The sequence below is a fragment of the Crotalus tigris genome, unplaced genomic scaffold (assembly GCF_016545835.1).
Source record: "Crotalus tigris isolate CLP2741 ecotype Arizona unplaced genomic scaffold, ASM1654583v1 scf7180000019652.295055, whole genome shotgun sequence".
In the NCBI taxonomy this organism is placed as follows: Eukaryota; Metazoa; Chordata; class Lepidosauria; order Squamata; family Viperidae; genus Crotalus; species Crotalus tigris.
Window position 1 is genome coordinate 211,937 of NW_024097643.1, and position 27,615 is coordinate 239,551.

General features: G+C 37.6%; 2 protein-coding genes across 2 annotated transcripts; both read right to left on the bottom strand.

The window, feature by feature from the left end:
- Positions 1-1,230: 1,230 nt before the first annotated feature.
- Positions 1,231-13,422, bottom strand: LOC120317476 (vomeronasal type-2 receptor 26-like). Its single transcript, XM_039364127.1, has 5 exons — positions 13,379-13,422; positions 8,705-8,996; positions 4,701-4,919; positions 3,268-3,394; positions 1,231-2,129 (listed from the first exon to the last, which is right to left on the bottom strand). The coding sequence occupies exons 1-5, from the start codon at positions 13,420-13,422 to the stop codon at positions 1,231-1,233; spliced, it is 1,581 nt and encodes a 526-aa protein (XP_039220061.1).
- Positions 13,423-13,473: 51 nt separating this feature from the next.
- LOC120317477 (vomeronasal type-2 receptor 26-like) lies at positions 13,474-22,359 on the bottom strand. Its single transcript, XM_039364128.1, has 4 exons — positions 22,066-22,359; positions 16,197-16,412; positions 15,215-15,341; positions 13,474-14,375 (listed from the first exon to the last, which is right to left on the bottom strand). Exons 1-4 carry the CDS (start codon positions 22,357-22,359, stop codon positions 13,474-13,476), a joined length of 1,539 nt encoding a protein of 512 aa, XP_039220062.1.
- Between the last annotated feature and the right edge of the window lie 5,256 nt (positions 22,360-27,615).

The following is a 27,615-nucleotide window of genomic DNA, read 5'->3' on the forward strand; positions in this document are numbered from 1 at the left end:
GTGGACTATGTCTAGGTCTTGAATTTTCAAGTTTTACTTTCCTAATAAGGACTAGCTTAATTTCTTTTGTTCTAATTGGCATATTTTATCTCTTATTGCTATGAGAGTAGCATTTGTCTTGCATTCCTTTTTAAACTATGTACACAATTCTCTTGTTTCTAAAATGACATTAGTTTAGCTGTTGGACTAATTTCTAATACTGTTCACTTCTTATTTATGTTATGTGATAGTCTTGCTTCTGTGCAAAGCACAAACCTCCCTTCTAAAATGGCACCACTCCTGCCTCTCCAGCAACTGCCTCCCCAGCAACACCACTCATCATGATATAGTTGCAATGAAGCAGAAAAATTAACATTATCCACCTCCTAAAGAAGCACCAGCATTTGTTGTGAAAAATTCAAATTTATACATACTTTATTTGTAGATGACTAAGCTGAACTCAAGGGCAAGGTCAAACATCTCATCAGTTTGGAGTCATTAAACCCTCATTAGAGACCAAATTCCATCTTTCCCTCTTGAAGTCCATTGACTCTTCTCTGTGCCAATTTGCCTTGACCATTAGTAGATCAGATTCTTGTAGCATGAAATAAACTCAATTTTTTAAAACTCTGTTCTGGCTTCTGATTTCCTGTGCCTGAGATTATTAGCTATATGGATAATCTATTTTCTAATATATTTACTCTTTGGTATTAATTGAGTTTGGACAGAAATATTCAACTCTTTTGACTTTTGAAGACAACAAAGTCCACATTTTGGATAGTGAGGATCACTGGTCTGAAAGAGAGATAAAAGGCCATTTATGTTAACATTGAGCATCACTCTCTCAACAGAGGGGGAGGGATAAGACACCACCTATCTTCAGTATATAACACAGTTATTGCAGCACTGCCAAGATTCCACAACCAATTGCACTCTGATTCGGGTGACTCTGAGGGCACAGATAAACTCCCAAGAGGCCTCAAGAGCTCTCACAGAGAGTGCTAACAACTAGAGGACAGCAAACAAATACAATCCTTCCATATTCCCTCCCACCATCTTATCAGAATTATCCTTCCATCACTCCACCATCCAGTCTCAACTGTCAATACCTATCTTTCCATCCTCTCCCATCATCACAACCGGTGAAGTTTCTTGCATGAGAAATGAAATGTGTTGTTCTTCTTCTTCATGGAAAAACAGTCCAGTTGTCTTTTGAAAAAGCACATTTGAGGTTCAATCTTATTTTTTTTTCTATTTCTTATGTATTAAATGCTCTCTAGTGTTGAGTTCAGGCTTCCATACAATTATATAGATTTTGGGCATGAAAATGCATCCCAATAAACCAGCACCAGAAGACAAGATAGAGAAGATCTCCACAACCACCATGTACTTCCCTTTGGTACTCAAGTAGGTGGGTACAAAGGTCAACCAAACACTGCAGAAAACCAACATGCTGAAAGTGATGAACTTAGCTTCATTGAAACTGTCTGGTAACTTCCTGGCTAGGAAGGCCACAGTGAAGCTGAGAAGAGCCAAGAGGCCCATGTAGCCTAAGACACAGTAAAACATGGTGATGGAGCCTTCATGACATTCTACGATGATTTCTTCAAGGAGTGTCTCCATGTCCAAATCTGGAAATGGGGGAGAAGTACTCATCCAGATGGCACAAATACCAACTTGAATGAAGGAGCAGAAGCAGATAATAGAATAGGCCAACCTTTGCCCCACCCATTTGTGGAATAGGCTTCCTGGCTTTGATGCTAGAAATGCTACAATGACTGTGATAGTTTTGGCCAAAATAGAAGAAATAGTAACAGAGAAGATGATGCCTAATGTCATTTGTCGGAGGAGGCAAGTTGTCTTATTGGGCTGTCCAATGAACAGAAGTGAACAAAGGAAACAAAGGAGAAGAGAGATAAGGAGAACATAGCTGAGGCTGCGATTGTTGGCTTTGACAATGGGAGTGTCCCTTTGCTTAATGAAGATTGCAAGGACAAGACCTGTAGTAAGAGAAAAAAACAGAGCCAAGGCAGAAAAAGTAATGCCCAAATATTCTTCAAAAGTCAGAAAGTTCGGTGTTTTAGGAATACATTGTACATGAGCTTCATTTGGAAAATGGTCCTTGGAACAACTCTTGCAATTTTCCATGTCTGGAAATACAAGAAGATAAAATTATTTGAAAAGAATGCTAATCATCCTTTGGACTAGAAGCTACTTTATCAGGAGACCATCACATGTGTTTTGGAATGTATTTGAAATAGTATGGAAAAGTGTTGATCTCATAGTCCATATAATCCCTTGCTCACCCAAGAGCTGTAGTAGCCCCTGCTGGCCAATAGCATATAACTTTGGAGCTTATGCTCCAAAGTGGCTGCTTGCAATGCCCATTTGTCTGCAACCTTTATTTTCCAGTTTGCTTGTCTAAGACTCCAGTCACATTTGGTCCTTTCTTAATGATCCATTTGGTCTCTGGGTTACAACAGAAACTGGGGCTACTGAGATTGGAATGGGACAACTCACTATGCCCAATTCACCACAGCCAACTCAGCACAGGACAATTCATCATGGCCAACTCGACACAGGACATCTCTCCATGGGACAATTCAACAATTCAGTTTAATTATTTAAAATAACAAAAAATATTTTAATTTTTCATTCACATTTCATTTTGTCCCTACTTTTGCATCATTTCTTTAATGATTCTACTCCTCCATTTCTTCAGTATTAGTGTAAGTCTTGTTCTGCGGCAAGATGTCCTGCAGTGAGTTGGCTGTAATGAGTTGGATGCTGTGAGTTGGCTATGACAAATTGTCCTACACCCCCTGAGATTACCATTGATAAGTCGTGCAGTCATGTGACATTGTGCTTTATGACTGCATTACTTAGTCATACGAATCCCAGTCCCAATGATCATTGCAATGGTAGGACTGCCTATACTGACATTCCTTGTTTTCCTGTGCCAATTACATGGTTACAAGGATTCCACCATAATGGTGCTATCTCAAATTCTTCATTCTCTTTTTCATGCTAATCTGGTTCTGGATCATGTGATTTTTTGATGGATATCCATCTCTTGCTTCAACATGCACAGAAACACCCACCCACTCATGGATACTCATATATATAAAAAAAGCTAATGCACAGGTGTATTTAAATAAATAAATAAATAAACAAGGGATTGCTGTGTTGTTACAAGTAAAAATAAATATTAAAATGCACTGTAAAATGTGCAGTTATGATAAAATAATAATATGTTTGCAGTTTTATTTTTATCTTATTTTTTCTTACCCTTCTGACTTGAGATCATTCTTTCTGGACACAGAATGCAATCATAGCAGCAAAATTTTTCCCCTTCCTTCCCTGTCTTTCGGTATCCAGGTGGACAAAGGTCATTGCATAAGGAAAGAGGTGGCACCTATTTAAAAATAGGAAGGGACCATTATTAGGAAGACAGAATTTGCTTTGTGATAAATGAATTTCCAGTATGTAACATTTATAAGCAGGTGGATGGACCAGGTATTTGGGGAGCAATTGAGGCATACAGGTAGTCATAATTTAGTGATTGGAATTGGGATTGGTAACTTGATCAATAAGGAAAGCAGTCACTAAGTGAAAAGTCACATGAATATGGCTGTGCTTATGATTTTATTTCAGTTTTCCTTTGCTTTACAGCAGTGGTTCTCAATCTTTCTAATGCCACGACCCCATAATACAGTTCCCCATGTTGTGGTGACCCCCAACCACTTATACATCACCGGGTGCCAGGGGCGTGGCCAAAGAAAAGGGGGAAAAATGGCGGACAGCCTTGTTTGGTGACCCCTGTAAAATGGTCGTTCGACCCCAAATGGGGTCCCGACCCACAGGTTGAGAACCACTGCTTTACAGCATCAGAAGGATGTGAATCATAACAGCTGGCTGAGCCCAAACAATGGGGAAGGTTTCTGGAACTGGACTCAAGAGAAAGTCAAGTAAAAGAGCAAATTTTATACCTTTCCTCCCATCATTCCCTTGCCCTTGTGAATGTTCATTCTGGCATTGGAATAATTTGCAAGAAGTAAATTAATGTTTGTATTTACAGTCACTGGAGAGAAAGGGATTGCAAGAGAGTAAGCAGACACACAGTAGGTAATACACATCTATATATTGATGGCAAACGTGTGACTGAGAAGCATTTTGAAGGTCATAAATGCAGGGTTTGCTTGCAAAGTTACTTTTCCATCATTGTTGTAACTGCAAATAGTTGCTGTCTGAGGCAATCACCTTAGAGTCTATGAGTATAATACTTATGTCCATAAAAAATTGGTTTTAGCTCAACTCCCTTTAACTTTCACAGACAGAATTCAGAAATGAGATATCACATCTTTGCCTTGACTACCCCAAAGGATGGCCTAGTGATTCATTCATTCATTCATTCATTCATTCATTCATTCATTCATTCATTCATTCAGTTTGCACATTGCCACTACCAAATGACTCTGAGTACTTAGTCACATTTGCTTCCTGCAATATGATACAAATGCTAATGCTAAGTAAGAAAACTGTCCATAATTAGCCTGCCTAATGATTCATCTTTTCCAAGACACTATGGTGTGACTTTAGAGAGGTACTCTTATTTAAAACTGTATCTATCACATGCTGATTTGTGACACATGGGAAGTCTAAGCATGTGGCACAGATTATGCATGAAGTCTATCACTGAAGATCATGCTATTGACACCCACCTGAGTGAATTTTTGGTTCCACTGGATTTGGTCTTTCTTAATCATGAAGGTTTTCCATAGAGGATCCAGATCCCCAACTTGGACTTTTACATAAGATTTATTTGGGAATGTGACCAAGTTCATAATGTCAAATCCAGCTACTAATTCACCCTGTTGATTGAATGTAATTTCATCTCCAGCACTGTTGTTGAATGAAATCCTCTGCAGAAATGAATGTAGCTAATAAGAGACAGAATGAAATGCAGTACAGAAAGAAATGAAAAGAATATTATTAAAGCACTACTATTTCCAATAATTTATCTGGATGGATTAAGATGCCCATTTTCTACCAATAAAAGAGAAAAGTTGAAGAAAAATAGTTGCTAATGGGTAGTATCTAGCTTTTTAGGCACTAGTTATGGAAATGAAAAGTGAAATATTAAATCAGCACAATGTTAGATGATAATGTAAAATAACTTCCAAAATATTGATTGGAGGGTTTAAAAGATAGTATCAGCTTTAGCATCTATGGGAACTAAACCTATTTCTAACAATATGAGAAATATATCATTATGTTGTATTGAGATGTAAAGGAATGCAATCCTTTGATTATTGTTGAATAAGTAAAATATTCAGACTGGAACTCAAATATTTAAAAACAGAGAAATATTTTTCTCTCCAATGAATGTAATGAGAAGAGGTTGACAAAATATTGCTGCTTATATATGCATCAGTTGTGATGCATTTCACATAATTTCTTTACTACAAAACTATCAGATCTCAATTGTTTAAGAAAAGTAATATCATATATAAGGAATAGAGTGAATCTCAAAAAATGAACAGAGAAAAAAACTCTACCCCAACGTAGATAAGCAGAGTTCTTTCTTATTCCTCTAATCCCAAATGCATGTGACCATACTTCTAACCTCCTCTCTTCAGAATGGCAAATGAATGGGAAATTCAAATCATATGTAGAAATTTCTTGGTTTAGGATGGGGCAGGGTTCCTAACCAGGAAGATTATTTTATATGAATTCTGATGATTCCCCCCCCAAATAAGCCCTTTCAAACAATTCTGCCTAGCCTAAGACTCCTGAAGTATAACAAGTAAATTATGGGATAACATGCTTAGTGCTTTCAACACTGTCCTTGGATTATGACCATTTGTTCAATGATCATTCAAAGTTACAAAGGTGCTGAATAAAAGGGACTTATGACCGGTCCTTGGAGTTGTAACCATTTCAGCATCTTTCTGGTGATGTTATTCTGATGTGGCTGCCTAATGCCTATAACGTTACAGTGAGCTATTGTCATGTGCTCACGATTTCTGTCATTCCCTACTGGCTTCCAAACAAGCAGATCAATGGGGAAGCCAGCAGAAATTCAATAGTTATGACCATGTGCGGTCCTCGCTTTGCAACATGCTTCATCCTTGTTTTAGTGATAATAACTGAGACTGCTAGAATTGCTGTTGCTGATAGTATCACATTTTATGGCTGTATCCCTTTGTGACAGTTTTGGTTCCAATTGCCGTAGTAGCCCGAGGATTACCTACAATCTTTGAATAAACTGTGATAATAAAATAAGCAATGTTGTAATGAGATATTCAATATTATACTGTTGTATTGAACCAATGGATACAGATAAGCTGTCATGAAGAGCACATTTTACCTGCCAAGGGTGTACATTCTGGAATGAATCCTTGGTTTCTTCCCTCCTAACTCTGTGCTTCAACCTAGATGTATGAGCGGCATGTAAAGCATGTCCCAATGCATGAACTGCATTGTAAATGCTGTAGCTGTGGCCAGTCATACTCATTTCAAAATAAAATGCAGAGAGATCCTCCAGCCTCTCGTCCCCAGTACATGCCTCACTGATGTTTCTTGCTTGGTTAGAATTAGGCTCATAGCAGTCAAAAGCTTGCTCCCAGAAATGTTTGATGAAGCCATTTCCCTTTGTATTAGTAAGCTTGATCTTCTGAAGAAATTTCTGGAAGCCCAGAATCTGTTTTGAGTGAATTGCAAAGGAAAGAGTCCCATGGAACATCTGGATATCAAGTCCTTTATGCACAACATGCAATGTGAAATCTATCTGGGCAGTGGTTATCCATACTTTTCCTGTAGAGATTTTTTCTTCATGTTCATAATCAGTTGGAAGGAGAGTTGTGGCCACTGCAAAGGAAGCCACCCATATAAAGGCTGTAGTTTCACCATGTATAATGACTGCATTAGCTTTTTTCTCTGTAAATATGTGAATATGATTCAGTATTTGTTCCACTATTTGGAACTGGTTACTCAAATGCATGATTTGGTCAAGTCTCTCAGCAAACTCTAAACAGATTCTATTCTGCAAAAGCTTTTGCTCCAGAGTTCTTGAGAAATGTTCTCCAGCTTCATCATATATAGTGATGAGTCCTGCCCATTTCCACCTGAAATGCAGAAGGAGCTGGACTAAACCCTCATACTGAAGGGCTTCATTTGGGGCCATGCGATAGAAGGAAGAGAAAGGTGAGTCTGCAGTGACTTTAGATTGAAATGACCCATAAGAAATCTAGGGGAAGAAAGGAACAAAACCTGAGAATGAGAAAGGAACACAGCAGGAACCGTTAGATTTATTTTATATACTTTAAAGAGGAATAATTGTAGCTCAGGGTTGAAACGAGGGGTCCTTGGTGCTCTCTGAGTGTGGTTGTTTCCTTGCAGATGTTTCATTACTAAAACTAAGCAATATCATCAATGCTAGTGCTTGCTAGCATGATTGCTTGAGTAGCACTGATGATGTTACCTAGTTTGGATAATGAAATGTCTGCAAGGAAAAAAAAAACAAGCTCAGAGAGCACCAAGAACACTCATTTATATACTTTCTTTACAATGTCTTTAATTCCAGTTTTATTTCTTCTTCCAAAAGTATCCAGAATTTAGTTTATATAATTGAAATGTGTTTGAATAGTTTATATAAATATATAATTGTTGTCATCTGTTTTAGGACTTCTGTTTGGTGGGTTTTACTCTAATGGTAATGTCTAGAATCAGTAAAATCCCATTTAAAACAGATACCATTCCTTGAAACAGCCGGTTGGTGTAGTGGTTAAGACATTAGATTAGAAATCAGGAGATTGTGAATTCTAGTTCTGCTTGAAACATAGAGTCAGCTGGGTGACCTCGGGCCACTCATTCTCTCTCTGCCCTAGGAAGCAGGCAATGGCAACCCATTTTTGAAATCTTGCCAAGAAAACTTGATTCTCAAGGCAGCCACCAGAAGGCAAGACTGACTTGAAGGCACACATACACACAAGAGCAAACAACACAAAATAAAAAACCAAAAACCCTTTATTGCAACTTTTTGTATTCATCTTCATTAAGAAACTGTTTTCATTTTATTTGTCCCACTGACTTTTTTCTTCTAAATCTATGTAAATGTTTGATCTAAGAGCATAAACAGTGTATTTTTTTTCTCCTCATATATATCATGAGTAAATTATCTTTTCTATCTAGTCATAACTCAGATGATTTATTATTGAAAGTAGTATTCAGATTTAATCTTCTATAGATGATGTCCACTGGAACCAAGTTAATTATGACTTTTTACAAAAACAAAAAGTTTATATTACAATTACAGTTTCTGGATATATCCATATCCTTATACTGTAGGTAATGTTTGCATAAGTGTAATAATACTGGAATTCCACATTTTATTCTGGCTTTTGTATTTTTTATTCATGCATCTTATTCTAAATCAGTGGTTCTCAACCTTTCTAATGCTGCGACCCCATAATACAGTTCCCCATGTTGTGGTGACCCCCAACCACTTATACATCACCGGGTGCCAGGGGCGTGGCCAAATAAAAGGGGGAAAATGGCGGACAGCCTTGTTTGGCGACCCCTGTGAAATGGTCGTTCGACCCCAAATGGGGTCCCGACCCACAGGTTGAGAACCACTGTTCTAAATCATTGGGATGATTATAAGAAGCAGAAAACAGAGGGAATAATCTATAATTCATACTTCAACTGATACTTTAGATCCTACCTGAGGAATCTTATAAAGGTGAAAAATGTCTGCCATGCATGAAGACGTATCAGAACTCAGTCCTCCAATGATGCCTATGACTTTTTTTTTAGCATGACATATGTAATTGGGGACAATCGTATGCAATTTGAAGAGCAGATCCAGACAACTTTGATAGGTCATCTTTGATTCAGAGTAGCTGTCATAGATGTGGAATCCAAGAGTAACATTTGGCAAGATCTGTTGACTCTCATTGATCTCATTAATGGCAAACACTAAGGCCAAGACATGTTGGTAGAACTTTGTCACCACGCTGAAAATAAAATGACCTGTCTTCACAAAATAATTCTACCATGTGTTATCTCACTTAATGCAATGGGAAAAGCCCATTCTAACTAACAAAGACAGATTTGAGGCATTTGTATTGGAATAAGGGATTTCCTTTTAAGATTACATTTCCTGGAATGTAATAGTGGTGAATATCTGTAGCTCAGGTGTAGGATGAAAGTCAAGGTTCGTATTATGAGCTTATGGGTTGGTTTCCGAACATTTCATTACCAGGCTTGGTAGCATCTTTAGCGGCTTTTAGAGGATACCACCTCTAAACAAGCTTGGAGAACGAACCTGTACCCTCATTTCCTGGAATCCTTATAGACTTCTACATTTGAATGAAGTGCTAGAATTTTTATTCTCCTTGGTGCTCTTTGAGGTTGGCTATTTTCTTGCAGATGTTTCATTACACATACTAGGTAACATCATCAGTGTTAATCCTGGACAAAGTCTAGCACTGATGATGTTACCTAGTTTGGGTAATGAAACATCTGCAAGAAAACAATCAAGCTCAGAGAGCACTAAGAACCCCTCTTTCAAACCTGAGCTACAAATATTCTCCTTCACGGGTATTTTATTCTCCATTTGGCATATGGAGATGCCACTGGTAAAGAAAAATTTAATTAATTAGAAACAAATGGAGAGCAAGAGAATGAAATTGATCAACTACATAAGTTCTACTTAAGAAATTTGGACAAGCTGGAAAAGAGATGACATCAATTTTTAAAGATGTGATCTTGCCTTGTTAGATGAGGGCATTTTTCCTTATGCACATGCAAAAAAGAGTTGGCCTCTTAAAAAGGGGAGATTCTCTGTTCAGTCTCTGGTAGCTCTAAATTCTGTAAATATGTCTGTCTGTCTGTCTGTCTATCTCATCTATCTCTAGATACAGATATGATAGAACTGAGGGGTCCTTGGTGCTCTCTGAGCTTAGAGAGTACCAAGGACCTCACTTCAACTCTGAGATACAAACATTCACCTTTAGTGGTATGATAGAACTACAAAATAACTAGAACTTTTAATTAAGAAAACCCATTAGATTAAAACCCAAACTAATATTTGTTAGGGCAGGAAACAAATACTTACAGTGAAATTTGAAATGACTCCTGAGAAGGGTTCTGGGTGAAAAACAATTCAGGGAACAGATAATGAACATGTGACACTATTCCACCAATGAGGAGATCACCTGCCTGGTACCATTCATGCTGAATATGAAGGCCATTATTTCTAGTGCATTTAATTGTTTGTGCTTTGATTGTTCTGTGGGACAGCAGCATGACCACAGTCTTCATCAACCATTGGGCAAAAATTCTACCAAATCTCATCTTTTTCAAACTATAGGGAAGCACCATTTCTGGTGTTCTCTTTATCCTAAAGAGCTTTAGCAAAGCATTTGGCCAAAATGTTTCTTAAAGACTCACTACATAAAGGAACTGAAAAGATCGAAGTCCCTGACAACTATTCTGCCCAAAGTTAGCTGTTCTTTATCTCCATTGAAGACTTTATTGCTGAATGTTTTGTTCAGTATCACCTTAAAAGCCACTAGAGTTTTGATTTGGCAAAATAATTACAGTATTTATGACAACTAAAGGGAAATTAAGATGTGATGCCTTCACTAGCAGAACCATTTAAGTAAACATGCTGATTGATAAAACATTGAAAGAAACTTATTTTGCTTGCAGAATTATTGCAACCTTGCTGAAATTCCGGAATGAATCATAGTGAAATCTTGGGTGGGTAGAACAACAGAGAAAGAAATATTTGGAATTAAATTGATCTTTGTTTTTATGAGGCTGTGGCTTATGCTGATGGAATTAGCTCTTGTTTAGCAACTACCTCACTTAGTGACTCTTCACAGTTATAACAGGGATGAAAAAGTAATCTCATGACCAATTCTCACTTTATGACCTTTTCAGGTCTATAAAGGAAGGAAAAGTGAAGTAAATTCATAAGCACAGTTGAGGTTTCTCTAAACAACTGAGTAGTTAGTTCCTATAGTGAATGCTCAATAGATTATATAGGTATAGATATTATGTGGATAACATAGATTATTCCTCTTTTACACTACTACTTGATCATTTTGGTACTATATTTATACTGACTGCTTTGGTGACCCTTTACAGATTTTCAGAGGTAGTATTAGGGAGAACTTCTTTTTTTTTCTTTTTTGGATTGGTACATGAGATGTGATTGTCTCCTGATCCAATTTTCCATTCTTAGAGAAAGTTCCCATATTCATCAAATGTTCTAGAAGGTATTATGAATTAGAAAATTTGCCAGATGACTGGGTCTCACTTAATACCACAATGGTTTATTGGAAGTACAGCTCAATGAAGCTACAGTTACATTTAGACTATCCACTGTGATAGTCACTGACTTCAAAATCAAAGATATGACCAGAGTCCTGCTGCTTTTTACATGCATATAATGCATGCAACACACATAACAAAAAAAATACGCATTTCATTACCTGGTGACACCACTATTTGGAAGCTAATGATGGATGCTCTCACTATATAAAATATATTTGGGGACAAAACCTATAACCAAGAATACTTCAATATAATCTGGTTTGGATGAATCCACTTCTTAGCTCCATAGATTACTATGCACTGTCTCCTTCATCCCAGGTGAATAAAAGATACTTCCAATATATCATAGACATTTTGGATTTCCAGTCAGCCACCAGGTTACTCATATTGGTCTACAGAAAGTCAATTGTTTCATGAAAACCTTAAAATAACTTACAAGGAGAAGATGGTTTCTTGAAAAGTCCCTTGGAAGAAATGTATTTGGCAGAATAGAAACTGAGGACCCTCAGGCTCTAATTCTAAACAGAACACCAAGAATAGAGTTCTGAAAGCATTGTGCGCTCAGTTTGAAATATCTCCATGCTCATAAAAAAAGATATTTTGGTTGGTGCTCCTCAAAGATCATATCTCCTGCTAAATTAAATAATTAAATTAAATTAAACTAATTAAATTCCATTGAAGACATTTTTGGTGTGTTTATTTTTCCTCTGTTTCATCATCTAGAAATTAAGTTCATGATTTCAAAGCAATACAGGTGGCAGAATAATTGTTATTATAAGAAAGTTGAATGATTTATAATTATTGGTGTATATAGCATAATGCATTATATGATAGTTGTCATGGAGATGATCCAAATGTGCTCTCTTGAAGAGTTGGCATATTCATTTTATCACCCGAATGCATCATTTAAAAAATCTTTGGAACTGTCCACTTTCCCATCAGTTATTAAAGCATAAAGTTGCATAATAATGGTTGCTGGAATTGGGTATGTCTAGTTTAACGAAGAGAAGGACGAGAGGGGACATGATAGCAGTGTTCCAATATCTCAGGGGCTGCCACAAACAAGAGGGAGTCAAGCTATTCTCCAAGGCTCCTGAAGGCAGGGCGAGAAGCAACGGATGGAAACTAATCAAGGAGAGAAGCAACTAGAACTAAGGAGAAACTTCCTGACAGTTAGAACAATTAACAATTAACCAATGGAACAACCTGCCTCCAGAAGCGGGAATGCTCCAAGTTTTTAAGAAGAGACTGGACAGCCATTTGTTTGAAATGGTGTAGGGTTCCTGCCTGAGCAGGGCGTTGGACTCGATGACCTCCAAGGTCCCTTCCAACTTTATTATTATTATTATTATTATTATTATTATTATTATTATTATTATTATTATTATTATTATTATTATTATTATTATCATCATCATCATCATCATCAAATTAACATGTTGTGAAGGAAGTGTATCCAAATGTAGCTCCTGGCTATTTAATTTTCCCTTTCCAAAAACCATAGAATGTCATTCCTTTGTTGTAATCAAATTTCTTAAAATGATCCATTTGGTGATCTTGTTAATTTATTACTGCCCAACTTTTTATTTGCATAATTGTAGATTTTTTTTTGTCTTTTCTATGTTTCCTTTTTTATATGCATCTTGGAATTATATTAATATTGTAAAAAGACAATTATATAAGTACAAAAGTACAAAAAAGAAGAAAAGAAGAAAAGAAAAGAGAATGTTTTGCTCATTTCTGATGACCTAGCTATATCATGGTGACAGCAGCCTGTCTTCTAGCAGGTATGAATATGTCATCAAGGAAAAGTCTTCTTCTAGACTACTTCTCAAAATCACCCATTGTTTCTGATGGCATGTCCCCATAATGCAGAAATATGCACAAAAATATATTTTATTTATCTATATATCCAAGCAAGAGATAATTAAGAAACAATTTTCTAGCATACTCTAAGTCATAATTAATTTACAATACTCACATTGACTTATTACTTATACAAGAGAAGAGAAATACCAGAGGTTAATGAGTCACATAATCACATATAACTAACTTGTCTTCCTGGATGTTAAGGGTGTGGAACTGCACCATGGACATCTAGGTTATAGTCTACAGTACCTTGGCTAAGCCCACAAATTTCTCTAAAATTTATATCTTTCTTTGAATAAGCTGTTCTCGATTATTCAATTCAGGTCTTACCACAATAATATAGCATTTAGGGAAAAAGATGCAACTGAATAACCCAGCGCTGGAGGCCAATATGGAGAAGATCTCCACAACCACCATGTATTTTCCTTTGGTGCACAAATAGGTTGGGATGAATGACAACCAAACACTGCAAAACACCAGCATGCTAAATGTGATGAACTTGGCTTCATTAAAACTGTCTGGCAACTTCCTGGCTAGAAAGGCCACAGTGAAACAGATAATAGCCAGAAAACCCATGTAGCTCAAAATGCAATAAAACATGGTAACTGAGCCTTCATTACATAAAATGATAACTTCCTCAGTCATTGAGTGCATATCCACATCAAGGAATGGGGGGTAAAATGCCAGCCACAGAACACAGATTCCTGCTTGAAATATGGAGCAGGTGAACACAATGGAATAGGCCAGTCTTTTCCCCACCCATTTCCTCATCCTGGATCCTGGTTTGGTAGCCATGAAAGCCAAGACTACAGAAATCGTTTTGGCCAGAATGCTAGAAAGGGAGACAGAAAAAATGAAACCAAAAGTAGTCTGGCGAAGAAAGCAAGTTGCTTGGTTAGGCCTTCCAATAAACAGCAAGGGACAGAGGAAACACAAAAGGAGGGAGATGAGAAGAAGATAAGTGAGATTTTGATTGTTGGCTTTCACAATGGCTGTATCATGGTGCTTCAAGAAGATGCCTAGCACCAGAACTGTGATCAGAGAAAATAAAAGTGCTGAGAAAATTGCAATGATAGCCAAAGAATCTTCAAAACCAAGAAAGTTTGGAATTTTAGGAAGGCATTGATTCTGGAATTTGTTTGGATAGTGATCCTCTGGGCAACTGAAACATTTTGCTGTATCTGAAATCAACAAACATACAATTACTCAGAAAGAATCACAATTTAAATCCTATGATGTAACATGTTCACAGAGACCCAGATGTATATTCATGCAATTAATATGATGCAGGAAAGTATTCTTATATTAAATTTCTCTGAATGTTGCCCTATTATTTGTAGGTAAAGCTTTTATTTATTTACTGATTGGAGTATGTGTGTAAGATTGCAATTTGTCTTTTATCCCTTTTCTTTTCAACAGGTTGCAGGTCATTCTTTTTATCTCATGGTTTAGGAACAAATCCTTTAAATTAGCCAGGATGGTTTTTCAGATATTTTTCTAATAGCTTTTGGCAATTACTACTTTTTAAATGTTCACATAACATGCCTTGAAATGGACAAATAGTTCCTTTACTATTTTCAATTAGTCATACAATCAATCACATTCTTCCAGAACACATCTACAACCTTACAGAATGAATCTTCAGTTCTGTCTCTGTTAGCTATAAAATTGTATTAATTACTCCCTTTCCTTATTTATTCATTCTTGATCCTAACTGTTAAATTCAGTGCCTGGATTTTACTCAATTGGCTTCCAGAGTTGAAGATTAGCTGTTATTAAAAGTTATTATGAAGTATTATTTGTGATATTCATTCATCCTGAAAAGAATGATTCTAACAGTCAAGTGCCTGTGGAGATCAACAAATGTGTTCTCTAAATAAATAAATATTTATATAGGGAAAGTTACTTTCTACATCATTTAACTTTTTAAAAGTACTTAATGTTCATACTGGAGTTGGAGAATGTCTTCTTGCATTTTCCCCCTAAAACACCACTTATAACTTTGCACAATGTGTCTTACCCTCCTGGTTTGAGAACATTCCATCTGGACATGGAGCACAATCATAGCAGCAAAATTTCTCTCCCTCCTTCTTTTTCTTACTGTAGCCAGGATGGCACTTTTCATTACACAGGGAAAGAGGTGGTACCTATCCAAAAATATAGAAATTGCTCTTGTATTAAGGAAATCTTTGAAGGATCCATCTCACGTTTGATATTTCACTAGATGTATTTGCAGGAACTATCTATTATGTGTTTCCAGAACAGAAAATTGTATCCAATGAAGATTTTTATACTTGGAGTGATGGATGTTTTAGAATAGCACAAAATAAAATAACCCAGTGATTTAATAGTTTTTCCAGATTTCTAAAGCACACTTGGTTAACTAATTGTTTTTCCAATTATTGTTACACAGTGAGTTTACACAATATAATAAATTCAGAGACAAATTCCTTGAGTCTCCAACAACACTTGGTTAATAAAGCTATTCCATTCCATTCTATTCTATTCTATTCTATTCTATTCTATTCTATTCTATTCTATTCTATTCTATTCTATTCTATTCTATTCTATTCTATTCTATTCTATAAATTAAAACAAAATAAAATTGGGCTTGAGCTTGTCTAGAACATGGTGTCAGCTGTCCTCTGCCAGCTGCTGATAAACTCCAAACACAGAAAGAACAGGTGACCAGCAAACTTTAATGCAAAAGAAAAGAGCATGTTATAAGAGCATGTTTCATGAAATAGGCTATTGCGTTAAGTCATTATACATGCTGTACAAATGCAGGAATTATGTTTGTTAACCTGGGCTTGGAATTTATGGTCTTCTGTGTACTCAGCCAATGTATGTTTCCAGTTCAACTGGTTCTATAGTTTCTTTACAGGAAGAGCTTTCTGTGGGGTAAAAAAAGGTTTTCTCTGGGCCAGGAATCATTGTCCAGATCTATTAGCATCATTACAATGAATATTGTTCTTTCAAAAGCAGTACAGATAATTTCCCACCTGAGTGAAATCTCTCTCCCATTCAATTTTGTCCTCATCAATAGTAAACCCTTTGTGAGGATCCAGCCTTCCAACGTGGACCTTGATATAGGAATTATTAGAAAAAGTGACCAAGTTTGTAATATCAAATCCACCTGCCAATTCTCCATGTTCATTAAACATGATTTCATCTCCAGCACTATTGTTGAATGAAATCCTCCTAAGGAATGAATCAAGCTGCAGAAGAAGGAAAAAAAATGTAATGGGCTATAAAGGATTGCAATGTCTTTTCTCTTTTTTCCACCAAATACCTCCTGTTTGATAGGCAAATCGCACAATAAGTCAATGATCAATAATAATAATAATAATAATAATAATAATAATAATAATAATAATAACAATAATGTTGGAAGGGACCTTGGAGGTCATCTAGTCCAACCCTCTGCTCAGGCAGGAAACCCTATATCATTTTGGACAAATGGCTGTCCAGTCTCTTCTTGAAAACTTCCAGTATTGGAGCATTCACCGCTTCTGGTGGCAGGTTGTCCACTGGTTAATTGTTCTAACTGTCAGGAAGTTTCTCCTTAGTTCTAGGTTGCTTCTCTCCTTGCTTAGTTTCCACCCATTGCTTCTTGTCCTGCCTTCAGGCGCCTTGGAAAATAGCTTGACTCCCTCTTCTTTGGGGCAGTCTTGAGATATTGGAACACTGCTATTATGTCCCCCCTAGTCCTTCTCTTCATTAAACTAGATATACCCAATTCCAGCAACCGTTCCTTATATGTTTTAGCCTCCAGTCCCCTAATCATAATTCTATTCTTTTTTTTTTAATCACAAAACTGCTCCTCACTTATTTTGACCATGTCCTGAGGGGGAATTCACTGGAAAAAGCAATTATGTTTGGAAGAGTTAGTGGTAAAAGGAAACAGGGTGACAAAGAACATGATGGCTGGACTCCATTAAAGCTGACAATAGCCAGAGCAACAACATAGTGCAAGATCAGAAAATGTGGGGAGACCTGGCCCATAGAATCTCCAAGAGTCAGACATGACTGAATGGATAACATTATCAATATCATCATCTTTTCTTTAAAAGTTTAAGTAACAAATTCAGGAAGAGCTTTAGGACTTAGTCTAATTAGCAAAATTCAGATGAGAAGATATGTGCATGAGATATTTCCTTCATTTAAATAACATCCACACCCTCCCCTTATTTAAATATATATACACACTTTCCATTTATATGTGATCATAAATATCTACAAATATGAATCTCAAAGAAAGGAGATGATTTTTTTTCTAAATGTTGCACTGAGAAACAGATTTATTCACACATGGACTAGCATGATGTAAACATTATAGAAATATCCCAGTTCCAGGCATCCCAGAAAGAGACTGAAATTTGTCAAATGGACAAATTATCTGGGGAAAATAAGGTAGACTCCCCTAGAAATGAAGAAGAACTTTGGGAGATCAGAAACATATCACTGACACATACCTATGAGTTATTGGTATGACTTAAGCCATGGAATGGAAATTGTCCATTTTTTCATGGACTAAACTGCCAGCTGATATCAACAGACTTCCTCTTACTTGTTGTTTAATAAAGGTACTTTGAGCAGCAGGTACACAAGCTTAATACACATGTGTCTCTCTCTATATCTTTGATTAGCTTCCATTGGGTCTTTGTTAGGCTCTGTCTTTACAAGCTTTTCATGGAATAATGTATAATTCACTTAAAAACATGTTAGCAAAAATCTGTAAAACATACTTTCTGAAATTCTTTTTATCCCTTTAATAATAGCTTGACTTTTGGTCATGTGAGCTAAAAGAAGGATTTTGTGCAGCATAAAACAGAACTGTTGACAACATTCTGAGCCAATAGTTTTATTCCTGATTTTTATTGGGGGAGGGCTAGATTGGGCCAATTTTCAAAAATCTTTTTTATTTTGCTGTTTTATCCCCTCCACGTGAAATTTCATTAAGTTCAGTTGTGTTTTCAGAGAGTGATCCTGCTGCTGGGCAAGTTAGATAGAATCTTTATTCTCCACTGCATCATTTTCTTCCCAGCATACTGGATTGAAAAAAAAAAATGAAAAGAATTCCCCATCTTCCTCTATGAAGGTGTGGGTGGATAGTGACTTATGGAATTATAGTTCACAACAGAATTATTAACCATTTCTTTGCCCTAATTAAAATCTTCCCAATAAAAACTCAGTTCTTTAGATTATGCAGTAAAACCATTTGATGCATTAAAAGAATAGATATACATGTATTCTTAATATAAAGTGCTTTTTGGTTTCTAAAAATAATCAATGACATCCTAAACAGTGCTTGATTTGTTTAACCTCGGGTGAGAGTCACCATGTCATATTGGAATTCAATATAATACAAACATAAACAAAGAATATAATCATACCAGAGTCTTAGATTTTAAAAGAGCTGACTTTAACAAACTCAGAGAGAGCTTGGGAAAGATGAAAATCCTAAAGGGAAAAAGAAGTCAAGAAGCTTAGGAAACTCTGAAAAATATGATCATAAAAGCCCAGTCCAGCACAATACCACTGAAAAAGAAAAACAAGAAATCCAAGAAGAAACTAGCATGGTTGCACAAAAATCTCTCTGATAAATTGAAAGATAAAAAGAACAGTTACAAAAAATGGAAAGAGGGACACATAACTAAGACGGACTATCAGCAGATAGCCCATATTTGCAAAGATGAAGTCAGGAAAGCAAAGGCTCAGAATGAAAAAAATACTTGCAACAAAAGTCAAAGATAATAAAAAATTCTCTCAACATATAAATAACAGGAAAAAAAATCAAGGAAATAGTAGGTCACTTAAGAGAGAGAATGGCAAGGAAGTAGCAGGCAATAGAGAGAAAGCAAAGCTGCTTAACTCATTCTTTACACCAGTCTTCACACCAAAAGAAACTATAGCCCAACCTACCAAAAACCTAACTGAAAAAGAAAGACTAGAAATAAAAATTAAAATAAGCAAGGAAATGGTTCAAGAACACCTATCTGATCTTGATGAATATAAATAACCAGGACCTGATGGATTGCATCCTAAAGTTCTGAAGGAAGTGGCAGATGTCATCTCAGAACCATCGTACCATATCTTTCAAAAATCCTGGAGCATCGGGAAACTACCAGAGGTCTGGAAAAGAACTGATGTGGTTCCCATCTTCAAAAAAAGGAAAAAGAAAAACAAACCTGGGAAACTATAGACCAATCAGCCTAACATCAATAATCAAAAAGCAGATTTGCAATCTAGAAATAAATAAAGTTATAACTAGAAATCAGTATGGGTTTGTTAAAAACAGATCATGCCAAACCAATCTTATTTCATTCTTTGACAAAGTGACTAAATTAGTAGACCAGTGAAATGCTGTGGACATAGTATACTTAGATTTCAACAAGGCATTTGACAAAGTAGACCACAACTTACTTCTTGGTAATCTAGAAAAAGGTGGAATAGACAGCATCCCCTCCTGACGGGTTTGTAACTGGCTGACAAACCATATGCAATGAGTCATCCTTAATGGTACTACATCTACATGGAGGGAAGTAAGCAGTGGGATAGAAGACAAGCTCAGGATCCAAAAAGATCTTGACAGACTTGAATAATGGGCCCTATCCAACAAAATGAAATTCAACGTAGAGAAAAGTAAAGTCTTAGGCAAGAAAAACCAAAAGTACACATACAGATTAGGTGAAACCTGGCTTAATAGCAGTACTTGTGAAAGGGATCTTGGAGTCCTAGTAGACAATCAATTAAATATGAGTCAGTAGTGTGCGGCAACAGCCAAAAAAGCCAATGCAATCCTAAATTGCATCAAGAGAGGAATTGAATCAAGATCATGTAAGATACTAATACCATTCTATAAAGCCTTAGTAAGACCACACCTAGATTACTGCATCCAGTTTTGGTCACCACACTCTAAAAAGATGTTGAGACTCTAGAAAGAGCATAGAGAAGAGGAACAAAGATGATTAGGGGTGATTATGAAGAACAGTTGCAAGAATTGGGCATGGTTAGCCTAGTGAAGAGAAGGATCAGGGGTGACATGATACCAGTGTCCAAGATTTGAGGGTCTGTCATAGAGAGGAGGGGATCAACCTATTTTTAAAAGTGCTGAAAGCCAGACAAGGAACAATGGATCAAGGAGAGATTCAACCTAGAAATAAGGAGAAATTTTCTGACAGTGGGAATAATCAACCAATGGAAGAGCTTGCCCTCAGAAATTGTATAGTCTCCTGCTTGAGTAGGGGATTGGACTAGATGATCTAGAAGATCCCTTCCAATTCTGTTATTCTGTTATTTACAAGTCAATGCAGTCTTCTGGAAACACTATGGAGGTCTTTTGTGTTTTAGAATCTACCATATATTTTTTGGATTAAAGCACCAGGTGGATATGACCCTACCTAGCATCCAAGAACAGAAAAGGTCAGCTGGATCTTGTCAATATTTTTAAATACTGCCTTTGGTCATTCAAATAATGTTACCTGCCAAGGTTTTATATTGTGAGGTGACAATCTGCCTCCATGCTCTGCTGGTCGGTCCTTGATTTTGGTTGAGTCCATTGCATGTAAGGTATGAGCCAATGCATAGACAGCATTATAGATACTATAACTATGACCTAGCATGCTCATTTCAAAGAATGGTGCAGCAAGATCTTTTAAAGTTTCCTTTCCAGTACATGGTTTAAAGACGAGATTTAAGAGATTCATTTTGAAAAGGAAACAGTTGAATGCTTGTTGCCAAAATTCATGGATAAAACCATCTTTTTCTTCCCAAAAAGGATTTACAGTCTCAAGAAATTGTTGAAAACCTTTAATTTGCTTTGAGTGAATATTGAAAGAAAGAGCTCCATGGAAGATTTGGGGTTTAGCATCAAGAAACCTTTGAAAGTGAAATAAGGTGAAATCAATTTGGGCTGTAGTAACCCATACCCTTTTCGGACTGTATTTCCCTTTTTCCCATGGAAATATGTAATGCATGGTCTGACTTGTTTGTATAGCAATTATCAACCAAGTAATGGATGCAGCTTCTCCATGAACAATGACAACTTTAGCTGTACTGAATATAAAATTCTTTAAAATGTCAATTCTGTCAAAGACCATTGTATCTATTTTATCAAAAAAATAGATATGTTTTGTCAACCTTTCTGAGAAAGCTGGACAGATTCCTTTTTGTAAAAGTATTTGTTCAATAGTTCGTAAGAAATAAGTTCCACTCTCATCATCTGTAGCCATGAGTCCAATCCACCACCACTGGAAATACAGAAGCAATTGCACAAGTCCTTGATACTGAAGTAATTCACTGGGAACCATGCGGAGAAACGTAGCAGAATGGATCTGATCATTGGATACTGGTTCAAATGAGCCATATGAAATCTTCTCAAAAGAAAAAAAAAGTGAAAACTTCAGAGTTCAAGCAGGGATTCTATTTTGTTATTTATCACAAATTATTGCTTCATTGATTGATTTAAGCACATCTTTTCTTATTCAGAAATGCCAGTACAAATTATTGCTGCTTATCCAGTAGTTTGCTCTTGTTTTCTTCCTAGAGTGATTGGCCCAAAATCATCCAGCTGGCTTCATTTCAAAACAGGATTAGAAATCCTATCACTAGGTTTCCAGCCTGGTGCTTTAACTGCTATAACAAACTGGCTCCTAATATTCCAATTAGTCATGCCTAATTTAAATCATAGTATGACACCATCGGAAACTAGTGCATACATTTATGAATATGATAATGTAAATACTGAAATCAATTCAGCTCTTTTTGTTTACACCTTATCACATCACTCTAAACTAAAGGACTATTATACTGCTATACTGTTAATGAAGGGGAACAATTAATAAAAATGGAGATATTCTCATTTATTACCTGTGGAATCTTATAAAGATACAAGATATCTGCCATGCGGGAGGTTGTATCAGAACCAAATCCCCCAATAACTCCTATTACATTTTTTTGTCCACCACATTTGTAGTTTGGAATGAACTTTTGGAATGAAGTGAAGAGCAGGTCCAAAATGGTGCGGTAAATCATCTTTGAATCACCGTAGCTGTCAAAGATATGGAACCCAAGAGTAACGTTGGGTAAAATCTTGGGATTGTTATTGATCTCATCAATAGCAAAGACCAAGGCTAGGATATGCTGGTAGAATTTGGTCACCATTCTAGAAATGGAGGACGTTTTGGTTAGATGATAGTTTTAAACAGCACACAAAATCAATATGTTTAGGACATACTGATGTAGCTTTGAATGGGGAATTGTATGTGTGTTAGTATACAAAAGGAACACTATTTAAGTAAAGAATCAAATTAGCATCCTTTTTGAAAATATACTGTGGTACTCATGGATGGATTGTAGCTTCAGGCTTTCAAGCCATATCATGAAACATGTTTGGATAACTTTTTAACCAAAGTAATCTTTGATATCTGAGAGCTGTTCTCAGCAGCAGTTGTCAAACCAGAATTTTAATTCCACTTTCTTCCTTTCGATAGCTTGGTTCTTCATGATTGTTTTGATTATACTGAGGATCAGTCATCCAAGCTGGGTTGTCCAAATAATTTTATTCATAACTGGCAAAATGTCTAAAGCCATTACTAAGAAATAATCTCAACAGGATCAAATCTATACATGTGCATAGAAACTATAACAGTATTGCTTATATATGAATATAAGGACTAATAAAAGAATCAGTATAGGAAAAAATAGAGCAATCAAAAGTTTGATTACTGATGACAACATTGAACTCTGCACTTCTGATCTTTAGCAAAAGGTGTAATATGAAGAAATTTAAACCCAGTATATGATCATTAGGCATCTTATTTTATGATGGTTTTCCAATATACTCTATACCTCATTTTATCCTACTTTCAGATCATGTATTCCTTACAAAGTTCAAAATAATATGTGTGTTATAACTCTTTATAAATGTAACTCTGGCATAATAAAGTCTGTCCTTCCATTTTTCCCTTCTATAAAGGGAAGACTAAAAAACTATGCATTAGAGCTGGAAGTCTGGAAGGAGACATAATGATCTATGCAGATTTCGTGTTATTGTGTCCTTTTTGAATAATATTCTTCTATGTCCTAAAGTAGACCACAGCTGAATTTCCAAGTATTCGGTTGATAATATGACAAGATTCTCCTCACAGTGAAGCTTGAACATTTCACTTTATTCCAACAAATGGCTATTATTTATATTGATCCATCCATCCATCCATCCATCCATCCATCCATCCATCCATCCATCCATCCATCCATCGATCCATCCATCCTTTCAGAATTAAATACTTTGTAAACAATCAAATAAACATGAAAAGCCCACAGTAAAATAATATGTATTTTTATAAACTAGTGTCTACCGTGGGGGTTATGAAAACCTCTTACATCGGGATGTTAAGTGGCTCCTGAGAAGGGTGTTTATTAAAGAAAATGTTGAAGAAGACGTAACGGATATGAGACACCATCCCACCAACGAGGAAATCACCTGGTTCATACCATTCATGGGGGATGTAGAGAGGATCTTGTCTAGTACATGAAAAGCCATGCAACATGTTCACTCCACTGGGGAGAAATAATAGAAAAAACAGAACCAGCATCATTCTCATTCTGAAGACCATGTTTCCTCTGCACATTAACCCTTCCATTTCTCTCTACTACATTATTGCGACTGTTGACCAGATTTCAATTTGAGTGATCAGATGACTGACGGCTTTATTTCCCAGAGGATCTTGTATTGTTTCTATCAGAACATCTTGCTTTCAGAAGTTGTGGTTGCTCCATCACTGAAGGCTTTTAAGAAGAGACTGGACAGCCAGCTGTCTGAAATGGTACAAGGTCTCCTGCTTGAGCAGGGAGTTGGACAAGAAGACCTCCAACATCCTAACTCTGATATTGTATGTTCTATGTTCTTTCTCTCCCTCAAATTACAAAAGTTGGCTTTGAGGGTTAACTGAGAATCAATATTTGAATCTGATTTGTGTATTATGAAAGAGAAGCTGGCCATAATAACAGAGCCTTCCTATTTTCTTGTATATTGACAAAATACTAGGCTGTATATAAAACATTCAGATTTAATTGATTCCTCTTCTGGAAAGCCTCTGGAGGTTTTAGCACAGAATATTATAGTGATTTCCATAGTTGTATAGGAGGTAATAGAACTGTTAAGGCATCAGTTGCATACATTCTATTGGGACTTGAACACTGTTAAATACACTGATGACTCCAAAATGGGAATAGAAGTTAAAAAAATTCAATTAAATAATAATGGAAATCACCAGCTTCAAATTTCCCCCTACCATTGCAAAGCAACAAAGCCGTTTCTATGGTGCTAACTAGAAAATGGATAGAATAAATCAGTGGGGATAAATTTGATTCAAAGATAGCTTGACCCTATATATATATATGGTAAAAAATGCGACTCCCGGGCATAATTATGAATAAAAGAATAAAACACGATCATGACTCCTGGGCATAATTATGAATAAAAGAATAAAACACGATCACCGGGAGGGTTGAAGTAAGAATACTTTACTAAAAATATACTTATACTAAAAAGTTGCCAAGCTTTCGCTGGGGGAACTCCCCAGCATCGTCAGGGCTAAAAGGCCATTACAATAAAGGTGGTTTAAGTAGGTTCAAGTAACGTTTGCGCACGGCTCCTAGACCGTGTTACTGGCCCTGATTGGCCAGCTGATAACCAAGATGTGTCTATAACGTTATATTCTTTTCTTTGGATGCCCTTCCCTATCCCTCCACTATTGGTTTTTGGAGGCATTAGTAACCTTACACCCCCTCCTCTTCCGATAATACCAACGCCTGCCGTATCGGGGGGAGGATTCGATCTGATGTTTTCTTGTGTCTTATGATGGGGATAGGGTTCCACTAACTGTGGGTTAATATCCCTTTTCAATTGTATACAATCTGCTTAATTCATGCTGCCCAACGTCTGCCTGCCTGCCTGCCTGCTTGCAGGCCTCCATGTTCCTTCCCCGAAGCATGCAATTGCTCAGAGCCCGTCCCAAAAGGCGTTCCCTAGCAGGAGCCGAGTTTGCAAGCTTCATTGGCAAGCCGAGAAAACCGAAGGTCCAGAGGATTCCCTCCTGCTTTCGGGGTTTTTCTCACCTGCCTGCCTGGGTGGAAAACCTACGCCTTCCCTTCTCCTGTGGCTGGGGAAAGAGAGCTGGCCCCAGATACCCCCCACCTCCTCCCCCGTTATCCCAGGGCCAGGCACTGCAGCTCCACAGCAGGAGGGAATCCTCCGGACCTTCGGTTTTCTCAGCTTGCCAACGAGGCTTGCAAATTCGGCTCCTGCCAGGGAAGCAGCACTTTTGGGGACAGGCTCTGAGCAATTGCACGCTTCGGGGAAGGAACATGGAGGCCTGCAAGCAGGCAGGCAGGCAGATGCTGGGCAGCACAAACTAAGCGGCGAGCAAAACCCCGAAACCTTTTGCGTTCATTTGCAAAGAAGTGAACACCGGTCCAGCTGGTCGTTGGGGTATGGAACTGGGCTGTGGACACCAGGCCTTTCTCACCGGCAAGGCTGGAGCCTCCCACACTAACCAGTAGGTCTCCCGTTCCACTTCGCTGGGACCGCCAGCTTCTGGCTGCGTGGCTGCCTCCATCCGGAGCTGTCTTTCCCCCCCTGGGCCATGCGCCACCGGCGTCTTCTCTTTGTAAAGGAACGCAAAAGGTTTCAGGGTTTCTCTCGCCTGCCCGCCCGGGTGGAGACCAGAGTTGGCGGCTCTAATGTCCTACTATCGTTGACTGCAATCCTATCCACCTGTTTTGTGCAACTGATTGCAAGCCAAGAGCTGCCTGGTTCTGAATTAATAGCTGGGGGGGGGGCAAAGCCCACTGAACTGCGTGATCCCAATGACCAATCTGACTTTGCAGGAGCTTCCATTGGATTGGAACTTTCTATCCGATTGAGCTTAGTTTAGGCAGGGCCGTTCTTAGCGTGGGGTTCACATGTTAGTTAGTGGGGCTGACTAGTTCTCTGGCAAGAATGCCGTGCTCCAGCCTTCCTCCAAAGCACCATCCTCAGAGGGGTAGTCCAAAGCACCACTTTCAGCCGCCTCCTTTGCCGCGGCCCCAATTCTGCTCTGGGGAAACTAGGGTGGGGCAGAGCAGGGCAGCACTGCCTATCTCAGTCACGTGGAGGGCTGTATAAACACCACCGGATGGCTGCATAGTTATCGCTGGGGGAGATGAGCAGGCCGTTGCTCCCATGGTCGCCTTCCCACCACTATGGAAGATAGCCTGGTCCACGCCTTTGGGGGCCTCAGCCTCCAGCAACCCTGCCGTGCCAAAGGCAAGCCCCCCGCTCACCGCTTCAGCAAAGGGGAGAGAGCAGTCTTTTCCAAGGGGAGGAGAAGCCAGGACGGCAGAGCTGTCCATACCAGAGCTGGATGCGGGCAGGGCCGGTGCATGTGTCGCCTTAGGCTCCACTCTTCAATCAAGCTCCGTTATGTGAATGCGCAAGCGTGCGCGCATGCGTACATTTTGCGGCTCCCAGGTTTTTTTGTGTGAGGGAAATGGGTCCAAGTGGCTCTTTCAATTTTTTATGTTGCTGACCCCTGAACTAGACATACCCAATTCCAGCAACCGTTCCTTATTATTATTAGTTTCCATCTATTGTTTCTTATATTGCTTTCTGGTGCTTTGGAAAATAGGTTGATGCCCTCTTCTTCGTGGCAAACCCTTAAATATTGGAACATTGCTATCATGTTACACCAAAGTCACTTTTTTTCTTGGTTACTTTCATCCATTGTTTCTTTTCTTGCCTTTTGCTGCTTTGGAAAATGTTTTGGCTTCCTCGTCTTTGTAGGACCTCCTCAAATATTCAGTTTGGAGATTTGATTAGAAAGCTATTAATCTAACCAGGTACATCAAAAGATTTGCAATCAGTGATCTACAACATATTGACTTACTTTGAGGCTTCAGTTCAACTACTCTTAACATTTTGAATGGAGAAATTATTTTAGGCTGGAGCAATGCAATGTATTATGTTTCATCAAGAGTGATTTGCATATAAATAGTCCTCAACTTATGACCACAATTGAGCCCAAAATTTCTGCTCCTAAGTGAGACAGATGTTAAATGAGTTTTGCCCTATTTTACAACTTTTCTTGCTACAGTTGTTAAGTGAATCACTGTAATTGTTAAATTAGTAACATGGCAGTTAAGTGAATCTGACTTCCCTATTGACTTTGCTTGTCAGAAGGCCACAAAAGGGAATCACAGGACCTTGGGACATTGCAACTGTCATAAACATGAACCAGTTGTCAAGAATTCAAATTTTGATCAAGTGACCACATGGAAGCTGCAATGGTCATAAGTGTGAAAACAGTCATAAATCACTTTTCTCAGTGCCATTGTAACTTTGAATGGTCATTAAAGAAATAATTGCAAGTTGAGGAC